At 38.8% G+C, this 21,583-nt stretch overlaps 1 protein-coding gene across 2 annotated transcripts in view; it reads right to left on the bottom strand.

The window, feature by feature from the left end:
- The window catches only part of LOC108413260 (major vault protein), a 33,463-nt gene extending 12,208 nt beyond the window's left edge, over nt 1-21,255 (bottom strand). Inside the window, exons 1-12 of one of the 2 annotated variants that reach the window (XM_037544949.1) lie at nt 21,097-21,252; nt 15,293-15,425; nt 14,160-14,323; nt 11,039-11,234; nt 10,649-10,772; nt 9,845-9,976; nt 9,360-9,454; nt 8,944-9,180; nt 8,140-8,265; nt 4,971-5,168; nt 3,998-4,233; nt 1,011-1,208 (exon numbers count right to left, since the gene is read on the bottom strand). In XM_037544949.1, coding sequence (XP_037400846.1) covers nt 1,011-1,208; nt 3,998-4,233; nt 4,971-5,168; nt 8,140-8,265; nt 8,944-9,180; nt 9,360-9,454; nt 9,845-9,976; nt 10,649-10,772; nt 11,039-11,234; nt 14,160-14,320 — 1,703 coding nt within the window. In that variant the 5' untranslated portion in view covers nt 14,321-14,323; nt 15,293-15,425; nt 21,097-21,252. Of the gene's footprint in view, nt 1-1,010; nt 1,209-3,997; nt 4,234-4,970; nt 5,169-8,139; nt 8,266-8,943; nt 9,181-9,359; nt 9,455-9,844; nt 9,977-10,648; nt 10,773-11,038; nt 11,235-14,159; nt 14,324-15,292; nt 15,426-21,096 lie in introns of both variants that reach the window. The other variant, XM_017685695.2, reaches the window with a different exon arrangement.
- Between the last annotated feature and the right edge of the window lie 328 nt (nt 21,256-21,583).

Below are 21,583 nucleotides of genomic sequence, written 5' to 3'. Positions count from 1 at the left end.
TCCACATGTGCTTTGTGGATCTGGAGAAGGCATTCGACTGTGTTCCCCAGGGTATTCTGTGGGAGGTGCTTCGGGAGTATGGGGTACATGGCTCTTTGCTACGAGCCATTCAGGCCCTGTACAAACAAAGCTGGAGTTTGTGTCGCATAGCCGGCAGTAAGTCAGACTCGTTCCCAGTGAGAGTTGGACTCCGTCAGGGCTGCCCTTTGTCACCGATTCTATTCATAATTTTTATGGATAGAATTTCTAGGCGCAGTCAAGGGATGGAGGGTGTCTGGTTTGGTGACCTCAGGGTCACATCGCTGCTGTTTGCAGATGATGTGGTCCTATTGGGGACATCAGGCCGCGAACTTCAGCTTTCGCTGGATTGGTTTGCAGCCGAGTGTGAAGCGGCTGGGATGAGAATCAGTACCTCTAAATCCGAGACCATGGTTCTCAGGCGGAAAAGGGTGGAGAGAATAAGATCGCGAATACAAGCGGCCGAAATGAGTTTCCTCCGCAGGGTGTCTGGACTCTCCCTTAGAGATAGGGTGAGAAGTTCAGTCATCCGGGAGGGACTCGGAGTAGAGCCGCTGCTTCTTCACGTCGAGAGGAGCCAGCTGAGGTGGTTCGGGCATCTGGTTAGGATGCCTCCTGGACGCCTCCACCTGAGGTGTCACAGGCAAGTCCACCTGGGAGGAGACCCCGGGGAAGACCCAGGACACGCTGGTGTGACTATGTCGCCCAGCTGGCCTGGGAGCGCCTCGGAATCCCCCTTGGAGAGCTGGTGGAAGTGGCTGGGGAAAGGGAGGTCTGGGCTTCATTGCTTAGGATGCTGCCCCCGCGAGAAGATAATGGATGGATGGATGGATGATCTTTCCCTCAGGGATGATCCTGCTCATAAGTGTGCAATAAGTGCCAGTCTAAAAAAAAAAAAGACAGACAGACAGACAGACAGACAGACAGACAGACAGACAGACAGACAGACAGACAGACAGACAGACAGACAGACAGACAGACAGACAGACTACCAGTTGTATGAGAGCTGGAGCTGCAGACGGGCATGGTCTGCAGTTTCTATGGTGATTATATCTGTGCAGAAGTCGGGGCCGAGCAGCAGACAGATCGCTTTAATGACGTTGGCCCGCTTGGGTTTGTCTCCCGACAAGGACAGAACAGTGAATTGCTCATCTGGACCCAACATCACCAGATCAGGCCCAAACACCACCCTGAAACAGAGAGAGAGAGAGTTTTTTTTGTTTTAGCAATGATTTATTGCTTATTTAAAAATAAATGTCAGTTACTCTCAAAAATATGGTATTGTGCACAAGTCAGAGACCACTCTTCATTAGTTTAATTTCCAGTCAAACTGATTTTTCAGGAAATATTCTGAGAAGTATAAAGTAATCCACTTGCATAATGAAGGGCCAAGTCAAAGAAAATAAGTTTAAAAAAATAGGAGTTTCCAAAACTGGTGCTCAAAAACTATTTTATAAATAATGGGACTCTTATCAACTTTGCAAGACTTGGTCTGACCACCAAAACTGTCATCATATAACCAATACCTAAAATGTTAATCTTTAAGAGAATCAAAGTTCCACTCTTGCTCCAAAATAAATAAATAAAAATACACCAGTGTTTTTGTCCATCCTTACATCATGAGAAGACAACTCATTGCAATGGCTCTGAAAGGATGTGTAGCTGTGAAGTAAGTGTAGCAAGATTTGCTGCTGGTGTTCTCAGAACAACAAAATGACCAACTCTCAACATCAATGAATGTTCTGCGGATTATTTGATTTGTATGATGCAGAAAATGCAACCAACTTCTAAGACTGAACTTTTTTTCCTGAAAAGAATGGAGTTGTAATAAAAGCAAATACTGAACACAGTAAATACTGAAAAAATCAAATATGCATTTAGTTGTTTGGCTTCTGTTTAATTTTTAATTAAAGGTGCGTTTTCTGCTTTTTTTTTCCTGATGCAAACACTTAAACACTTAATGGCCAGTTTGACTTTAAAATAAATAAATGAAGGGTTGTCTCTGACATGTTCACAGTACTGTACATGGTTAAAACATGTTGGCAGTTCAATGCAAAAAAAAAAAAAAAAAAAAAAAAAAAGAAGCACTTTCTGCTGTAACAAGCAGTTTAACAGTTCAATGGGTTTATTATAGTCAAATTATCCCTTTGATTAAAATCAAGCAAAGTAATATTTAAGACAGTTCAGACAAATGAAAGCATCAATGAAAAATATTATTCAACTACGTCAAAGAGAGTAAGAGAAGGCCAGCTCAAATCATCAGTTTGCCACTTCCAGTGCAAGTCTCCTGGACAAATTTAGCAAATTTAGCTGAACTAAATTATAAGGCATGTACTAAAAGAGGCATGTCAAACTGGGGACATTCTGAGCCAAAGCGCTGCAAAGATTAACATTTACCCTCCTCTAACACTGAATTCAGTTCATGCTTACAAGCTGATGAGCTGAATCAGGTATGTTTAATGAGACAGCGTGCAGATGTTTGCAGTGTTTTGGCCCATTAGAACTGGAGCTTGATACGTGTACTAAACAGTAATGCAAGTGAGTACATCAAACAAATGTTATGAACTTTTGTTTTGGCTCAGCCCCCATTCGGACTCTGTTCCATCCTGGCTCTATCCTGACCACTACCCATAAATTACCCTATCTTTTAAAAACAAATTGTTCTTAGTTTCATACCTACTTTGTAACACCACATTTTCATGTCTCTTTGTATAAGAAGTCCTTTCCTCAGTTACTAGTTGCAAGGCATTGCACGTTTTTGCATGTGTACTGACCCCTGCTCTGGATTATAACACTTATCAGAATTGCCTCTAATAAACATGACTCATGTTTATATCCAACTTCCTCCTGCACCTGTTTGTTAAAGTGCCATATTAAAATAAGTGCACACTCAATGAACATTAATAAGCACAAGCACTCAGGTGTAGAATAGCACAGGTAAAGGAAAATCTTGCACAAAAGTCAGCATTCCACCACTGTTGAAACTGCAAGCGTCCCTGGACATCTAATAGCCTGACTACGTAGGCAAAATCTTATGTAACACTGTAAGAGGACTCCTCCAGCTTCTGGAGGAAGAAAACAGCAGCTGATCCTGGCTCTACTCCAATCTTTGAGTGTTTATTTGTGCGTGTGTGTGTGGCTATTTCAGCTTCAAAAATCAAACATTCAGTCAGGCAATAAACAGGCCATAAACAAACAGTGGCAGTAGAATGGATCACCCTGAAAAGCTCAGCGCGCTTCAATGTAGCTCTGTTACAGGATGCCACTCTTGCAACAAGTTCATCAAATATCTGCCCTGGCCCACTGTGTTATCACTGTGAATTAGAAACATGTAGGAGCAACAAGCTCAGCCTCGATTAAGGCCACAGTGGGCAGTTGACGTAATCAATGATGTTTGTGCTAAAAACACGTTGACATCAATAGTTTAAATCAAGCCATAATTTTTTTTCCAAATGGGAAAATTCAAACAAGAAGCTGGTCAATAAGAAGCCAACCTCAGCCTCATACACTACAGCAGCACTAGAGTGATGCACAAGCACCTAAAGTGAAACGCTCAGGTGTGATTCTGGATGATGTACCAGCAAAACCACTGTGTTTGTCTATTAAAATGTTTATCATGTTTAGTAAATTACCGTAGGGAGAGATTTTCAAAATTGGCTCTCTTGTAGCTGCTAAATACAATAAAGCCATAAAGTCATCTGCCTGCAACCTGAGAATCTCCATAGCCATGTTCCATGTTAGTGTAAAGCCTTCTGAAGAGAGTTGATGCTGTTATCATAGCAAAGAGGGGACAGATTCCCTCTCAGTGCCCATGGTTTAGGAATGAAAAGCGTCATTTGACCGTGTAGTATGTGTTCTATTGCTCATGTTAGCTAGCTAAATTAGCTAATAAGAACTAAAATTTAAGATAAGCTAATGGATTAGCTTTGGTAGCCAAGTGTCTAATGTGGTTCCCATTTGAGGGAGACAGCACTGTTACCTGGCCTTCTTCTCTCTGTAGTCATACACCTGCACCGCAGCATTATGAGGGACACGATAGGACACCACTCTTGTTTTGTCTCGAGGGCCACCAACCAATCCCTGTTCTCGCTCAGAACGTCCAGACAGAGGGTCCCGGGAGCTGGTCAGCAGCGCCTCCACGTTCGGGGGCAGCTCCTTCTCCCACAGTTCCTCATCCTGGGTCAGCATGTAGGTGTGACCAATCACAGCCCGCACCTGCACATAGTACCATGGGATAGTGCATTTGAAACCTTCCGTTTCCTCACTTATGACTCGTTTCAAAACAGTTAAATAAAAAGGTAAAAATACAATCAATCATTCTCAGACTCCTTCAGTCTATACTTTAATTGACAGATAAATTATATGTATGCTTTTCTCAGTTTAAATGCACTTGGAATTTGCTCTTGCGGTTTCCTCACCTGTGACAGGTCTGGTTACCCAAGAGCTATCACACACCCACCCACCATCAAATATGGTCAAACAGAGTACTTTGTATGAGCAGGGAGGGTCCACTTTTCTCTATTAATGTTTCACGTGGTTTTACGCAAGCTTTCAGTGGGTGGTTAGAAAATGAAAAGGTTAGAATTGCTTCTTTTGTGAGGGAGTCTACTGCAATCATTGCAGGCACCTGCAAAAGCCCTCCTAATAACAGCCCAGGGAAGCTCAAGCCCCACATCTGAAGCACATACAGGGGAGAGCAGGGCACATTTTTGATTTATAACTTTATAGAATTATCTGAGCAAGATTTTTTTTTATGCAAGCAACTTGCATATCTCTGCTACAAATGAAAACATAGTAGGAGCGTGAAGAAAAACTTAACAAACTGAGGGTCTATCTGTAACACATTAAACATTAGTCTGGTAAATCAACGCAAAACACAATTTTCAATACAATTCTATGTTTTTTGAACCCAGGAGGATAAGCAGCTTAGATAATGTGTGTACGCCACGCACCTTTCCAGTCTTGATGTCCCGCACATAGATTCCCTCGTTCTCATCCAGGGGGATGGCCTGTTGCCGCAACAGGACCTCCACAGTGGCTGGTGGGACGTATTCCATTGGCCCACGCAGCATCCAGCGGTCACCAGGGCGACGCTGAACCCCAGCCCCTTTTCCTCGTTTCTCCTGCTCCTCCTCATCATCTTCCTCTTGCTTATGGAGAGAGAGGGGGAGAGAGGGGATGAGACAGAGAAGAAAGGAAGGGGAACAATGGCAGTGGCCAGTGACAGGTGGGGAAGGACACTGCTGCACGTGAACCATGCACCGAGTGTGTGTCTGTGTGTTTACATGCATGTTTGTGTGTGTGTATGAAAGCATTAGGAGAAACCAGTAAAAAGCATAAAACACAATTCCAAAGTAAAGAGGATGTAAAAAAAGAATGATTAAATGGAGGATGAGGATTAAATAATAGAGGTGGAGAGAAAAAGAAGGAGTGAGCTGATTCAGAATATAAAGAGATAAAAAAAACTTTAAATTTAAGTTGTTTTGTAAACCTCTTCTACGTCAGCATCAGGACCTGCATTCACAAAGCATTTCTGTATGAACAAACATTCAGAAGGTTGCAATGACCATTCAAAAGTGTGGGTCTAGCAATGGGTTATGAGATAACTGTTACAGCCATTTTACAATGTTGTTAGAAATTATATGAAGTTCAAATATGTAAAGTATACACACATACACCTGCACATTATTATGTCTCATTAAATAGCAACCACAGTAAACAATTCTTCTGCAATGCAGTCTGTTAACAATATGCTAAGGTTGCAATAACCAAAGACATAATCAAAGAGAATGTTTTTTAATAATTTGGTTTTTCAATAGAGAATTCAATTAATTATGTGGGCATTTGTGTATATATTGAGTTATATTAAGTATTTTTCAACAGCTTTGGACAATCAGATTTGATAACCAGAACTGTTTAATAAAAAATATCCAGGTACAACTTTACAATAAGACTACCCTCATAAAGGGCTTATGAATGGTTTAAAATGAGTTTATTAAATGGCTATTAACTAGTTCATGCATGTTAAAATCATTAATAAGCAGTCATTACACAAATTAGTAACAGTGACCTGATATGTCTGATGAATTTAAATATCTGATATCTGAATAATGCAATCCAATTGAGAAGACAGAGTAAGAACCATAATTTAATTACCATAATTAAATAAAATTTAAACTTTTCACATACTTTTTTATAAGGGTAGTCTTATTATATCTGTCAATGACACCAGCTATTAATATTCAACAGGTCACTGCTGCACTTTGTTTATGTATTATAAGTTCTTGTTAATGACTAAAATGTTTGTCCTAAATAAAAAAAAATTATTAATGAACTGTACAATATTCATACACGCTCATATGCACAGTTTTATTGTAAAGTGGTATTACTATCCATAGATAGGGTAACCCTTCAGCATAGGGAGTATAATAACGCCCTTGTAAAGCTCTTATTAAGCCTTATAAAGCCAGTAGTTGGTAATCATCTAGCTGCTCATTACTGTATTACTAAGCAATAACTAGAGTGAAAAAAGCAATAAGCACTTTTTAGTTTTGTACATAATAATCTTTTGCATCAATATCCCTTATTATGCCATTATTAAGCCTTATCAATCCAATACTTACTAATTAACGAGCTGCTTATTATTACATTATCAAACATGAACTAGGATAAAGCATTTACCAGAGCACTTGTAACATTCTTATTAAGCATTAAGTCATTAGTAATTAACTATTTGCTCATTACTACACCATTAATTATTAATTACACCAAGTTAAGCATTTTCCAAAGTACTTTTGTGTAATAATAGTGTTGTAGTACTCAAGTCTTAGCAAAACAAATAAATGGTCTTGGGTAAAGACGGTTCTTGTCTTGACACTAGTCGAGCTGTATCCACACTGCGTCTTTTAGCATTTTGGGTTTTTCTTCTCACCCGCAGTGCAATTAGTGCTTCTGGTTTAAAACGTGCTTTATGTACATAGCTGTGTCCTCATGACAATCATCTGGTTTTTGAGAAAAAGTTGTCTTTACTTTAACATCAAGGGTAGGTCGAGACCATTCAATTATGGTCTTAAGACTTGAGTACTAAAATAGTCAGAAATAGTCAAATAGTTAGAAAAGAAACAAAATGGGATTTTACCCTGGTAAAATCCAAAAAATTTTTCAAAGTGCAAATATGTTAAAGCTTCCTCTACAGGAAAGACATGTTAATGCATAATTACTGCTCATTTTGCTGAATTGAACACTCTGGAGAAAAAAATAAAATGTGGCCTGTGCAAAAGTTATGATGCATTTTCTATTGTACTTTTTAAAATTTTTATTTATTAAACTTTATTAAATAAATAGAAATGGTGCACTAAAAAATGTAAAAAAATTCCATTTTTAGGTTTGTTCTCTATATGGGATGTGCTAACTAAACATGTCAGTTGAATAAGGGTGTTCAATCTTCAGCATACAACTGTTTAATATACAAATTAGGGGACCCTAAGAAATTGCTTGAATAACTATTTACTGCTTAACGATGTAGTAACGGGCAGCCAATTAATTACCAACTACTGTCTTGTTAGGGCTTAAAAAGATTACAGGGGTATTTTAATATCCCCATTTAGTATTTAAATGCTAAAAATTGTTACAGTATACTAATTAATAACTTATTTCTGTCCCCCAAAATCTTAAATGATCAATAAATGATCTTAATTTATATTTTAATGCCTATTGTTCAACTTATAATATTCAAAATTCTAAACTTTTGAAGGGTAATGCAAAAATCTACTCAGCAGTCTAGTGGTCTAGTGACTACCGGTTTTTCAAATTTTTTGTGTAAGAAGTGAACTTTGCTTCATGCAAGTAATGTAAAAGATAAATGGCATGACGTATGGTATTTCTGGAATGCGGCATGTTTCGTTAGGGTGTGTGCAGTGTGTTTGTGGGGTGTGGACAGCATTGACAGCTACAGGTGAATAAACAGACAGTCGACATTCTGGCAGAGTACAGTACAATACTATGCGCTCTAAACCATATACAGAATGTCCCTATTCTGTTTGCCTTCTAAGCAGGGAGAAGGGAGAGGCCAGGCTTTTGTGAAGTAATCAATAGTGCTACAGATGTCTCTCTCTGTCTCACCACTTCTGTGTCCGCAAAGGCCTCCACAGCACGCAGCACCAGTCCTTCTTCCTCAGACAGCACATACACATCCTGAATGCCATTCTCCAGATGCTCACCAGGCCTCAGGAAGAACGAGCGCTCGCCCTTTAAGGTGAAAAACAGACATGAGTATGTCAGATTTCAAGTAAAAAGAAAACACTTAGTCTTCACTTGTAATATTAACTGCACAGATAAATGTTAATATTGTAAAAGAATCATAAATACATCTTTTCTTTTCTACTCATCTTTTATAAATTTGCATTCACTCACAAACCTAGGACACCAAAAATATTTTTCAGGAATCAATAATTTAATTATTTAACTGCAATAACTGCTCTAATCAAATCTATAAAATTGACTACTAGAGGTACCATAACCTCAGTGTGTTTTGCTGCACCCTTAACCTTTTAAGTTTTAAATCTTTGAGTTATCAATATTAAGACTTAAGGATTATTCAGTAAAACCTAAAAATTATTTGGAAACTACTACAAAATGTACACGAAAGTTATAAAAGTATGACAGTAAAAACATTAAATTCATGTCAAGTTAAAGACCTTTAGAGCTTACAGAGTTAGATATTACCTGACAAAAATTCTTTTTTTTTTAAAAACATGATGAAATAAAAGTATATTATATATAATAATATTGTTAAATAAGCAAAATAATAAGAGCTATGCAATACTATAAAACTACTACATGCCAGTGTACTTATTAAGCTATTATCACAATGCTGGTGCTGAGTCTATAGTGCCTGTGATGTAAGGAGGAGGAGGATCAATGCACCTTCACCACTCTCTTCTGTCCAAGCTGGGGCTTGCCATCAGGTCCCACAGGGTCCAGAATCACACAGTACTGTCTGCTGCTCAGTGTAGTCACATCCACCACCCCCACAACCTCTTCAGCAACTGAGGGGATGTGTGCCTCTCTGTCTGCCAGCGTCACTAACCACTCTTCCCCTGTCCTTCGGTCCCGTCCACCAGCATCTCGGAATGGCCGCAGAGCGCGCACATGCAGTGCTTTCTGAGACAGAGTGAGCGAGCGAGAGAGAGAGAGAGAGAGAGAGAGAGATTATTTTTATTATATATGTGTACACACACACACACACACACACACACACACACACACACACACACACACACACACACACACACACACACACACACACACAGAGAGGGAGAGAAAAGGTAAGCGCTAATTACCTTGTCAGTGAGGATGAATGCATTTACAATGTCGATGACCTCCTCATGTGCCCCAGGCAGGTACGCTCCCACTTTACACACTTGCCACTCCTCACCTGTCATACACACACACACACACACAATTTCATAATGTAATTATGGTCATATGATAATGATAGTTATATAATATTATCATAGGCTATAAATTCTAGGAGACATACTGGATTTACTTAATCTTTATATTTTTTGAAAGACATAAATGTTGTCATTGCCGTCATTTAATGCAAATTAAAAACCCTGAGCAGAAGACTGAAGTGGTGCTTAAAGACACAGATACCTTCTGAAAGGCTAAATGAAACTCTGGAACTGTTTCCACATAAAGAACCAAAAAACAAAGTCAAGTAAACCCTCATATCCTGAGGAGGATTTATGTGTCAGTGTGACTAAATAACTAATCACATACAAAAATATCAGTTTATTAATGATCGTGTGGGTAAGTATCTAACCAGTCACTCTGCGGACTCCGCTGCGGTCCACGCCCTCTTTGCGTGCTCGGAGGCGAATGGCCTGGTTTTCTCGGATCACTGTGGCCTTGATGGTCTCCAGCACCATCACCTCCTTTCTGGGGATGTATGTTCCTGCAAGAGGTCAGAGGTAAATATTACATCACTATTTCCTATGATACGTTCCCTGAAGTCTAGTTATTATGTATGTCTATTCCCCATAACTAATTTTAATATCAACATTTTAAAACTTTATCATTTAGAGTTGCAGTGCACCTGCTTTTTAAACATCAGACTGGGCTGAAATGCACAAAAAAAAACTGTTAAGTTAGGATTGAAACCTTCCAAGGCATCAGAAAAAAAAATATTTTCACATATGTGGATCCTTTGGAATGCTGCAAAGATTAATTTGTTTCCTGAAAGTCAGTAAATTTTTTCTCACATCTGCCAATCCAGTAACTCAACTACAGTCTGTCTGCAGTAACAACATGGCACAACACTACAGTGTGAATGGGCAGTCACATGTAAATTTATGGTTGTGATGTCTATGAATGGCATGAATGGTACATTTGGGAACCTTAACAGTCTGTATAAAAATCTTTTATTTAATAAAAGTAAGATTATTTCCATGATGTGGGCATTTTAAATGAACAAAAAAAATGCTTCTTCTTAAAGCAATCATGTCATTTTGCACTGGAGTGTTCACAAGGGAGGCGAGGGCTGTAAGATTTCTAAATTTTATTGTTTGATTGAATGCCGGATACTCCTGAGAGAGAAAGGGAAGTTGACATGAGGGTGATAAGTCACCTGGCCCCTCAAACAGCCACTCATCTCCAGCCACTCTCTTATCTCCATCCTCCTCCTCAAAGTCCAGAAGAGCCTGCAGCCGCAGGGCAGTGTCAGGATACACAATCTGCAGTGGAGTCACGTCCTGAAAGACAAAGGCAGAGAAATTTTTTTCATTAATAACGTAATTTAGATTAGATATATTATGAGAAAATTGTTCAGGAACATAATTCAAAAGTTTGGAATAACATCATGTTCATTTTTGTTATTTTACTCAACTACACAATGCAGACTGAAAAAATTCAGATCAGGTTCTTACTCAAAACCCATTAATAACCACTTCTCTTGTAAAACAGCTGTGAGGAACTGAAGAGGCACTAGAACAAGTAGTGAGAGAAATAAGAGCCACACCTTCTGGATCTCTTCTCCAGGGTAGAGGGGAAAAGGGTCCTGGGCCAGACGAATCTCCAGGTCAGCATGGCGAAGTTTAGCCTGGCCAGCAGTGTCAAACTGGACATGGCCTTCATCATCACGGACCACTGGGTTCAGAATCACGCAGTAATGGCGGGGTGGGATCATGGTCATCCGGGTTGGGTTGAAGAGGACTCTTCAGGGGGATAAGAGAGGTTTGAGGAGTCAGTAAAATACAATCAGATATCAGCCAGACAGGATAAGGGTGTCCAAAGTGTGGCCTATGGACCAAAGCTGGTCTATAAGGATGTTTAATCTGGCCAGCCAGAAAGTTACCCTAATGCTTATATACCATATGTATACACATAACTTATTCAATTCGTAATCTTATTTAAAAATTCACTTTTTAGCCTTTTTAATAACAACATTTAGTCTAATATTATAAAATACAGTTTTAAAAATCAATTCAAAACCTCACCTACTGTCTTTATTGGTGAATTATTTTGTCTGTTTGGCCTTTTTGGTCACCCTCAATTAAGAGGCTACATTTACATATGTTAAACTCATGTCAATGTTAAAAATGTCACACTTAAGTGTGCACCCTTTAGGGGATGTGTTACCTTTTTAATTTAGAAAATCAACAAAACATGTCATTTTACAAGGGTGTTCAAATGTTTACATAAGACCGTACATCATATTTATTTTTAAAAAATGATTGAGCCAATTTCACATATAGCTTCAGATGAGTTCGAACAGTGCATGTTAGTGATTACTCATTCAAAAGGTACTGGCTGCTACTATGACCCAAAAACAAAGTTCACTTCTGAGCTAAGCGAATCAGCTAATGAATTTGGCCATTTATCAGAACAGATAGAGAAAAAAAAACAAACAAAGTGGCAAGTTGAAGGAAAAAGCAAGATAAATTTCAACAACACAGTGCTCCCCAAACATCCCTATACAGCTTGTTGTTGGTCCCTCAGGTTTATGGAGAGACATTTGTGCCAAATTGAAAATAAATCGCTACAGTGGAAGAACATAAAATGCAATGCACAGGACATTACTTTTCCACAGTGACATGCGTAATATGTGGCAAAATCAAAAACAAACCCTCCATTGCATTATTAACATTGTATTGCATTAACAATGTATTAACATTGCTTGACCTCCTTACTGACAAACAATGCATGAGGAGTCAGATTTTAAAAATGAAAGGCAACCCAATTTAAAAAGTAATAAAGGCACAATATTGCTTTCCACCATACTGTACATAAAAAACAACATTAAATCACTGTAATTGATCTTTTACTTTTTCGCTTGTTTTCCACATGTTACCGTTTAAATGAAAGTTCACGTGTGCATCGCATTTTACTGTTTTATTTGCATTTCAACAAGGCAAATGCACACGAAGTGCAAAAAAAGAGGTCAAGCGCTGTAAAAACTAGGTAACAGTGGTTTTGCTTTTCAATTATTCTGCATGTCACCTATGGAAAAGTAATGGCATGTGTGCAACGTATTTTACTGTTTTCATTGAGGACAATCTATTTAAAGTACTGCACTGTGGAAATCAATATAGCCATGTCCTCATTACATTTTAAAGTGGGTAGTATTCAATTCTGATAGGAATTTAGCAATCGTTTTTAAAACGTCACCCCTCGTGCACTGCTTTTCAGTAAAGAGGTGAAGCAACCTGAAAAGAGAGTTTGTTTTTCATGTCGTCATGTATCTGCATGTCACTATGGAAAAGCAATGTTGTGTGTGCATTTCATTTCACGTTTTTCCACTGTAGTTACTGCTGTTCAATTTGCTCTTAATGCAGGTTAAGCACCAGTGCATATAGCAACATCTGTATGTCTCTCTAATCTCATTTCTTTGAAATCTGATACCAGCCACAGGTCTCCCTATTGTCATTCAAATTCAATTACAAGTCTATGTAAAGCTGTTTCCATGACAAAGTTTACACAGCTGAAGATTTAGCTGAAGAATGGTTTTGTTCCAGGTTTCATCCATTGACATTCAAACAGATGTTACACACAAAAGCAGGGCTGAACAATTTGGGGAAACATATTGCAGCTGCAATTCAAATTTTAATTATTTCTATGATGTCCAGGTTTGTTTTTTTTGGCCAAGACAACCAGAAAATGTACTTTTTTCTCAATTGAGGCTTAAACAACAGTAACAGCACCGATCCTTAGAGCTCTGCACGTTAACAGATCAAACGTATAACCTATGTGAAAACCTGGTAGAACTAGTCCTGCCACAATAAAAATCACACCCACATTTTCCATTTGACCACCCTAGAGTTGCCCAAGTGTATGACTTAAACTCTTAAACATGCTGATCCAACATTAGCTTATATTAGAGCTATTATCACATTATAATGATCACAACTGCGTGGACAGGAGGACACTATCAAAGTCATTAGAGTAAGGGTGTATATAAAAATAAAGAAATAAATAAATAGTATCCGGTTTCTCTGCTTATTACTCAAAGTAGGAAACAACAATATGGATAAAATATCAAATTACACACACCGTTACTGTAAAAGTGATATGATCCACAATGTGGAGCAACACTTTATTTAGTCCATGAGAGCAAGCCTTAAATTGCAACTTAACATTTTTTTTTTTTTTTACAATTTTTGGAATCTAAGAACCAATTACATGTCAACTACAATAATACTGAATTAAGTACAAGCTTATTTTCTAGTCAAAATAACATTCTCTGGTTATTCAAAATGTAAAAATGAATCATAAAATTAAAAAGGATCTTTCTTATTCCACTACTTTTATATATTTGTGTATTTAAAAATAAGTCCCAAATGTACCCAAATCTGAATCAAATTGGATTGAATCAAATTATGGCAAAGAATTTACAACACGTATAACTGTTTCCTATAGAATAAATGTAGAAATGAACTGTTGTAATGTCAGAGATTGACACACATGATTAAAGTGTTCACATGATTTCAATTATCAAATACATTTTATGATCACATAACTCTGATGAGGAGCATCTGAGCACGACCCCCCTTTGCTTTCATTTGTACGCAAGCTGTTGTACATTTGACACAAAAGATATTGTAAATGATATACTGTGCTTTGTGTGGTGTGACTGAAGCTACCTCTCATTATCCTGGCGGATATAAGTGAGAGGTCCAATCTCGACCCGGGCGATGTTGGTGTTCTGATCCAACACATGGATGAAGTGGTGTGGTGGGATCCTTATGATTGATGAGTCAGTGCGTTCGGTATCCAATTGGCTGGTTGTGGCTCTCTTCGACATGATCTGAGAAATTAAAAACGACAGCAATTAATACTCGAGGAAACACAATGTCCAAACTTTCAGCTATCCTACAACGAAGACAATCAGCAGTGGTTTCTACATGCATACATCAGTGAATGGGGCAGGACCCTCTAGATACCAGGGGGCCCCACAAGTGTGCGTTGCTGTATTTTTTTTTTCCTATGTTTAATTTATTGTTTTATGATCAATATCTTTATTTGCTTTTCAAGATGATGTAAGAGATTAGAGCAATGGCTATAAAGACCGATTACAACTTAGCAACAGTAAATATCCAAACAAAGAAAGACAAGAACAAATACACACACCCAAAAAAAAAAAAAAAAAAAAAAAAAGTACGTGATGTTCACCGATCACTTTGTCAATCTGTTACACTGCAGTCATGTCCCCTTTCTGTAGTGTTCCACTTCAGGCTTTACATTATACCAAAGTACATCTTGTTGAATTGTCCATCATCAGTCAGCCATCTCCCCCTTTTTAAGAAAATTCAGGAACATCTCCCATATGTCTCGGAATTCACTCATTTTACCCTTGATAAAATATGTTATTTTTTCCAACGCAAGACTTGAGGTCATTCCTTTTATCCACTGTGATAGACCAGGGGCTTCTTCCTTTTTCCAGGATCGAGCTATTAGACGTTTAGCTTCAAGGAGACATAGATTAATCAAGGAGGACTCTTTTTTATGGATTTTAAGTTCATCTGGGAATATTTGAAAGATGCACAGTTTAGGATTAAGAGGAATGTCCTTGTCAACAATCAATGACAATACATGGATCAAGTAGTGCAGGAATAGTTTGCCTTAAATTGGAGAGAAATAAAACTGTCATCTGCATATAATGATATACGATGCTCTACCTCACCAATTTCTATACCTCTGATACTAGTATGTGTTCGAATGGCTATGGCAAAAGGCTCTATGGCAACAGTAAATAAAAGAGCTGACAAGGGACAACCTTGTCTCATCCATCCATCCATCCATCCATTTTCTAAGCCGCTTCTCCGTCAGGGTCGCGGGGGGGTGCTGGAGCCTATCCCAGCAGTCTTCGGGCGAAAGGCACGATACCTTGTCTCATGCCTCTGTGTAATCTAAATGGAGAAGTAGTCAGCCCATTAGTGAGAATTCTAGCAGATGGGTTTGCATAGAGAATACGGATCCATTTTATGAATCCATCTCCTACACCCATTCTCTGGAGAACATCAAACATATATTGCCATTCGATACGGTCAAAAGCTTTTTCCGCATCCAATGACAGTACAGCTCTATCCTCTATTTCAGTACTTAAATGTACAATGTTTAATACTCGCCGAATGTTGTGGAAGGCTTGCCTCCCTTGTACAAAACCATTTTGGTCCTCGTGTATAATTTTTGGTAGTATGGATTCCAATCTTCTTGCTAATACTTTACACAGAATTTTTGTATCATTATTTAGAAGTGAGATTGGTCTATATGACTTCTATCTGTTGGACATTTGGCCAACAATGTAATTAGTGCACAATTTAGAGTCGGGGGTAGAGTGCCAGATTTGTAGGACTCAAGATACATATCCATAAGAGGTGGAATCAATTTACTCATGAATACTATATATATATATATATATATATATATATATATATATGTATTGGATTGCCGTCAGGCCCTGGCGCTTTCCCTCCCTTCATGCTGCTAATTGCATCAGCTATCTCTTCAGCTTCCAATTCGTGTTCCAAAGAAGCAGTACCAACTTCATCCAATGTAGAGAATTGTAGCAAGTTAAGAAATTCTGACTGCCTTTGTTGCGATATATGTGAGTATTCTGAACTGTATAGGGTCTGCTAATATGTTTGAAATGAACTATTTATTTCTTCTGGGTCAGCTGTTATGCGTCCATCCTCATCTTCAATTGCATTTATAGCCCTCTCCGACTGCAATTGCTTAATACGCCAGGCCAGAAGTTTCCCTGTTCTCTCTCCCTGTTCATAATAGCTCTGCCTTAGGCGCCACAAGCTCTTTATTGCCTGGTTCGATGACAATTCATTATATTGAGATTTTAGTATATTGAGATTTTAGCAACTGTGGAATAAGTCTAGAAGGATCACTACTTGAGCAAATTTGCTCCTCCATTATTTTAATTTTATCTTCTAGCTTTTTAAACTGAATCTTACTATCTTTTATTTTGTGGCTTGTATAACTTATCATTTGCCCCCTTAGGAAGGCTTTAAAAGCCTCCCATCTTACTGATGCCGTTGTTTCGTTTGTGTTAAGTTCAAAATACATGTCTATCTGTGCCCCTATGAACTTCAAAAAACCAGGGTCCCTTAGCCATGATGTTTGAAAGTGCCATCTTGGAGAACCTCTACGAAAGTTAGGTGGTGCATATGTAAAAGTAACTGGAGCATGATCAGAAATAACTATACTATCATACCAACTCTTTTTAATCTGGGGCTGAAGATGGGTTGACACTAAAAAGTAGTCAATGTGGGAGAATGTCTGATGTGTACTTGAAAAACATGAGAACATTCTAGTATTAGGGTTATTATATCGCCAAATATCTATTAAGTTAAAATCTTTAAGGCACTGATGCAGCTCTAGTCGTGTTTGTTGATGAGATATGTCTGAGCCTGTCGATCTATCAATATCTGGGGAGAGGGCACAGTTGAAATCTCCTCCTATTACAAAATAACCTGGCATTGAGGCTAGTAAGAGAAAAAGGTTTCTAAAGAATATTGGGTCATCATCATTTGTTCCATATACATTTACTAGATTTAATGGAACAGACAAGAGTTTTCCTTGGATAATGATATATCGCCCTGAGCAGTCGCTGATTGTATTGATTACTTGAAAAGGGACTGATTTATGTATCAAGGTAATTACACCTCTTGCATGAGAGGAAAATGATGCAAAAAATGTCTGACCAGACCACCTTCTTCTTACTCTATTATTATTGTCGGGCGTTAAGTGCGTTTCTTGGAGGAAGACAATTGTAGATTTTAATTGCTTTAGCCTGCTCATAGCTTGTTTCAGTTTAACAATGTTGTTTAAACCTCTTACATTCCATGAGGTGAACTGAATCTCAGCTTGTGAAGCCATTGTGCTGGACTGTAATTGACTATTATTTTGAATACTCATTCTGACTGCTGTAAATTGAATTAATCGTACACTCAAAAACAAACATGTTGTTAACACAAACAAAAACACTTCTGTAACCAAATATTCCTACTCTTTCCATAACCGAGTAGGTTTCCCATCCCTTGCATTTTGTCCTGGCTATGGAGCAAAGCCGATCCACACTTTCATGTTCATTGAACTTCATTGAACTTTCATGGGGAGCAACATAGTGCATGCAACAGACCTAACCTATCCCCCGTCGCCCACTTAGAGTTGTATAAACACCATTTGAAAGAAGTTGAAACTGTAAACCATTAAACAGATTTCTTCTTTTTAAACTAAAGAGGTAAAAGAGTATTCTGAACATCTTACTAAGCCAGTGTTTGTTTCTTGAGTCACCATAGAACAACGACAACATAAAGTCAATTTCAACTGACTGGTGAATCATATTTAACATTTAGCCATTGAAGCAGACCACAAAATGATCCTCATGCAGGCTACTGCTAACCCTGTTAACCTATACCTCACATAGACTACAAGAGTTTGACTACCAGCTGGTAGGTCAAATGATCATTGCCTACTTATCAATCAACATTAGCCTCATCACAGTCGTGTCCTGTCCCGCGTTGTTCCCGGCTCCTTCCCAGACCCTGAACAAATTTCCTCGCTTCCACTGGGCAGTTAAATGAGCTACGCTTTCTCTTGTATGTCACACAAAAGGTGGCTGGGTGGACGATGCCATATCGGAGGTCTGGAATGTTGAGAGATCGCAGCTCCTTTTTCATCCCGTCGAAGCATTTTCGCTGCCTGTGGAGCTCTGCTGAGATGTCCGGGAAGAACATCACTCGCCTGCCCTCGAACAGGATGGCGCCCTTGTCCCTCGCTGCCTTCATGGTCCTAACTTTGTCACTGTAGTTCAGGAATTTCATGATGACTGCTCTTCGACGTGTATTCCTCTGTGCAGAATCACTTATACCTTCATCTGTTCTTCCGATTCTGTGCACCCTTTCAATTGTTAAGGGCTTGGGAAAAACTTCCGAGCCAAGAGTTTGAGGGATCCATCTCTCCAGGAAAGCACACATATCGCCTCCCTCAGCCCTCTCCGCAAGCCCCACCAGGCATAGATTGGACCTGCGGCTTCGGTTTTCCAAATCGTCAACCTTCGGAGTGAGTGCCTTTATGGTAGCCTACATTTCCTCAGTTTGCTTCTGCAGGGACTCTATATTGACCTCATTGGTATTCACACGGCTCTCTGCCTCACTCATGTGGTTTCATGGGCATGCAGCTCCTGTTGGACATTCTGAATGGCGGTGAATATCAAATCTAGATGTGAAGTCGTCTTTCATCATTTGGATGGCTTGTAGCATCTCGCTCGATGCTAGCTGGTCTTGGCTGTTGCTAGCCTCCATCTGAGCTGTTACGTCCGTGGATTGCGGCTCCACATAGGTTTCTGTTTTCGTTGTTTTCTGCACCATTCTGAATGGTTTTGTTGTGGGCATTTTGTCTGTAGTGTAAGCTGTTTTGATTTCTATTTCAGAATTAATGTGGCTAGTAGTCTTCAGTGCCGAATTTTCCAGAATATTTGCAACGGGCTCCGGTTTGCGTCTAACTAGCACCACGCCATAACCGGAAATCCATTGTTTAACTTATTGTTAAATATAAAGATTACCTACATATTCTGTGTCCTTTTTTGCAAACAGTAATACAACTGATAGTAATACGGTACAGTTTTGCAAACAGTAATACAACAGCCCTGCCAGTAAACATGAACATGTGACATAAAAAGTGAATCAGAGTGATTCCTATTCCTTGGAATCTGAAAGCACAAGCCCACTGAATTCTTGCCTCAAGACACCCATGTGTTTTTAATTTGTTTAATTCTGTATCATGTGTTATTAGGACTGACAGTGAACCAGTGGAGTCTAAAAGTGAGCTTATAACAATCACATACATGGATTCTGTTATGTAGTATTATATACATCCATCCATCCATTTTCTAAGCCGCTTCTCCCTCAGGGTCACGGGGGAATTATATACAAGCATATCAAATTTTGAATATTTTTTGTAACATGGTTCTTCAGTTAAGTACAGGGTAGTCCAGAAGTCTATATGCTTCTATTCTGCATTCTTTTTACATTACAAAAGATGTAATCATTGTAATAATAAGTGAAATATAGAAACAGAATTTAAACATTTACATGAATTTCAGAATTTCTTAGCATTTGGTTTTGCTTTAATGACAGGATACACAAAGAGAGGCATCTGAACATGTGCTTCGGTGGAAAGGTTAAAGCTAAAAACTGGAGCGTTTTGCACTAAGCCTTTAAAGGGGAATTTCACTGATTTTCCAAAGTTTCTGCATAATTAAATTGTTGAAATGTAAACAATCATTCAGAGCAATTCAATGCAAAATGGTTCACTGTAGAGGAACTTACTGACTCAGGTTTCTTTAAAGAGGTGGTGATAGGAACTGAAAAGAACCTGGGGATGTAATACAATCTAATGGTGATTCTGACTGAATTGTGGGTAAACTGTTACTTTCTCAGTGCACTGTAAAAGAAGAAACACGTAAAACCTGTCCTACAGAACACACCTCACATGTCTTATCTCTTTATGGCCAAAATTGCGATAAAGTTGCAAATAGTTATCTCGAACTCATTGCATTCTAAGATACTAGTTCAAATGAGTGGGTGCCTGATGCAATCAGACTATAATGTAAACATTATCTGTGACTTTGGAACCATCAATTCTCTTCACTGCGCATGGCAATGTATAATCTCTCACTCAATAACATGACAGAGAACTCCTCTTAATCAAACATACCCTAAAGAACCCTGACGCAGGATACTTTTAACTGACATGTCTTACACAATGGCAAGAAAACTGACAAACTGAGAGGAGTCAGCTATGAGACAATAGCTTATGGAACTCCAATGCAAACAAGGAGGGTGGAGTGCTAGAAAGCTGCTAAGCCAGCTATGGCATGAAGAAATGGGGCCTAAGGTTGGAGGCAGACAGGTAACTTAGTAATCTTTGAATAAGCGACAAGACTTATCGTTACTCTGAACCACCCTGCCATGTCTTTATTCTCAAACAGCAATCAAGTTCAACAACAAACTGGCACACAACACCTGTCAGGGCACTCATTCATCACCATGCAGCTATCTTCTGACTCCATCAGTATGATAATCTGTCCAAACATGGGCGTGGGTGTGCAACTAAGTGGGTGTGCAACTAAACCCCAGAAGGGAGAGATTGTTTCGCATGGACCCTCCCACTTTCAGTAATCCAATCAAATTAAAGACAACTTTTCCGCATCCTAAACTGAAGCTATCGGTGGTTTAGGCCTAAGCTTACAGTTTTTCATTCGATGTGTTAAAATGAACATCACAAAACTACTAGGCTGGCTTTTAGTGAGCTGTATCCACCCCATCGCTCTGAAATGCTGCGTTTTGGCCAAGTTAAACATATGCGTTCAGCGTGTTTTCATCTTCTTTTATTAGGAGGTTACTTCTGCTAAGCCTGATCCAACGGAGCTTCCATTTTTCTATAACATCACATACTCAAAGTCACTGTCAAGACACGATTAACACGATAAGTAAGCTTGCCGAGTTTTCTTGTACGGTACAGAACGGTTTAGAGAAAAGAACAACACTATGCAGCTAGACTTACTGTTCACGTGAAAAAGGAACTGCAGCGTTTTCCTGAACTGCTACTGTGGTCTGGGCCGGACTGGACCGGGCGCTTTTTCTCTTTTAAAGCCTCTTTAAACGAAGTCAAGTAGTTATTTAGCTGTGTAGGGTAGGCGTGTAATGTCAAGGCGGAAATGGTTGCTTTCGATCACACGTTCTCGTGAAGCCCCGCCCCCTACGCCAGGATTGGCTGCTTCCTTCTGCTCTTAATAGCCTAATAACAGGAATGTGCATATTTTCAATAGACTGATATTTGTGCGTGTATATAGCGGCAAATATTTACCTTTTTTTTTTAAAAAAAAGACAAATTTAAATATGTTGATATAATTTAAAATATCACTTTGCGTTCAATATATGCAAATATATTTACATAGACCGCAGGTCACATAAATGATAGTTACCGAATCATACAGTTTTGAATATTACAGACACCTCAGTTAAATGAAAACCGATTGTTTATTTACAAT

The sequence above is a fragment of the Pygocentrus nattereri genome, chromosome 14, assembly GCF_015220715.1.
Source record: "Pygocentrus nattereri isolate fPygNat1 chromosome 14, fPygNat1.pri, whole genome shotgun sequence".
NCBI classification, from domain to species: Eukaryota; Metazoa; Chordata; class Actinopteri; order Characiformes; family Serrasalmidae; genus Pygocentrus; species Pygocentrus nattereri.
Note: the sequence above shows the minus strand (reverse complement) of the source record. Positions and strands in the feature narration are given on the sequence as shown.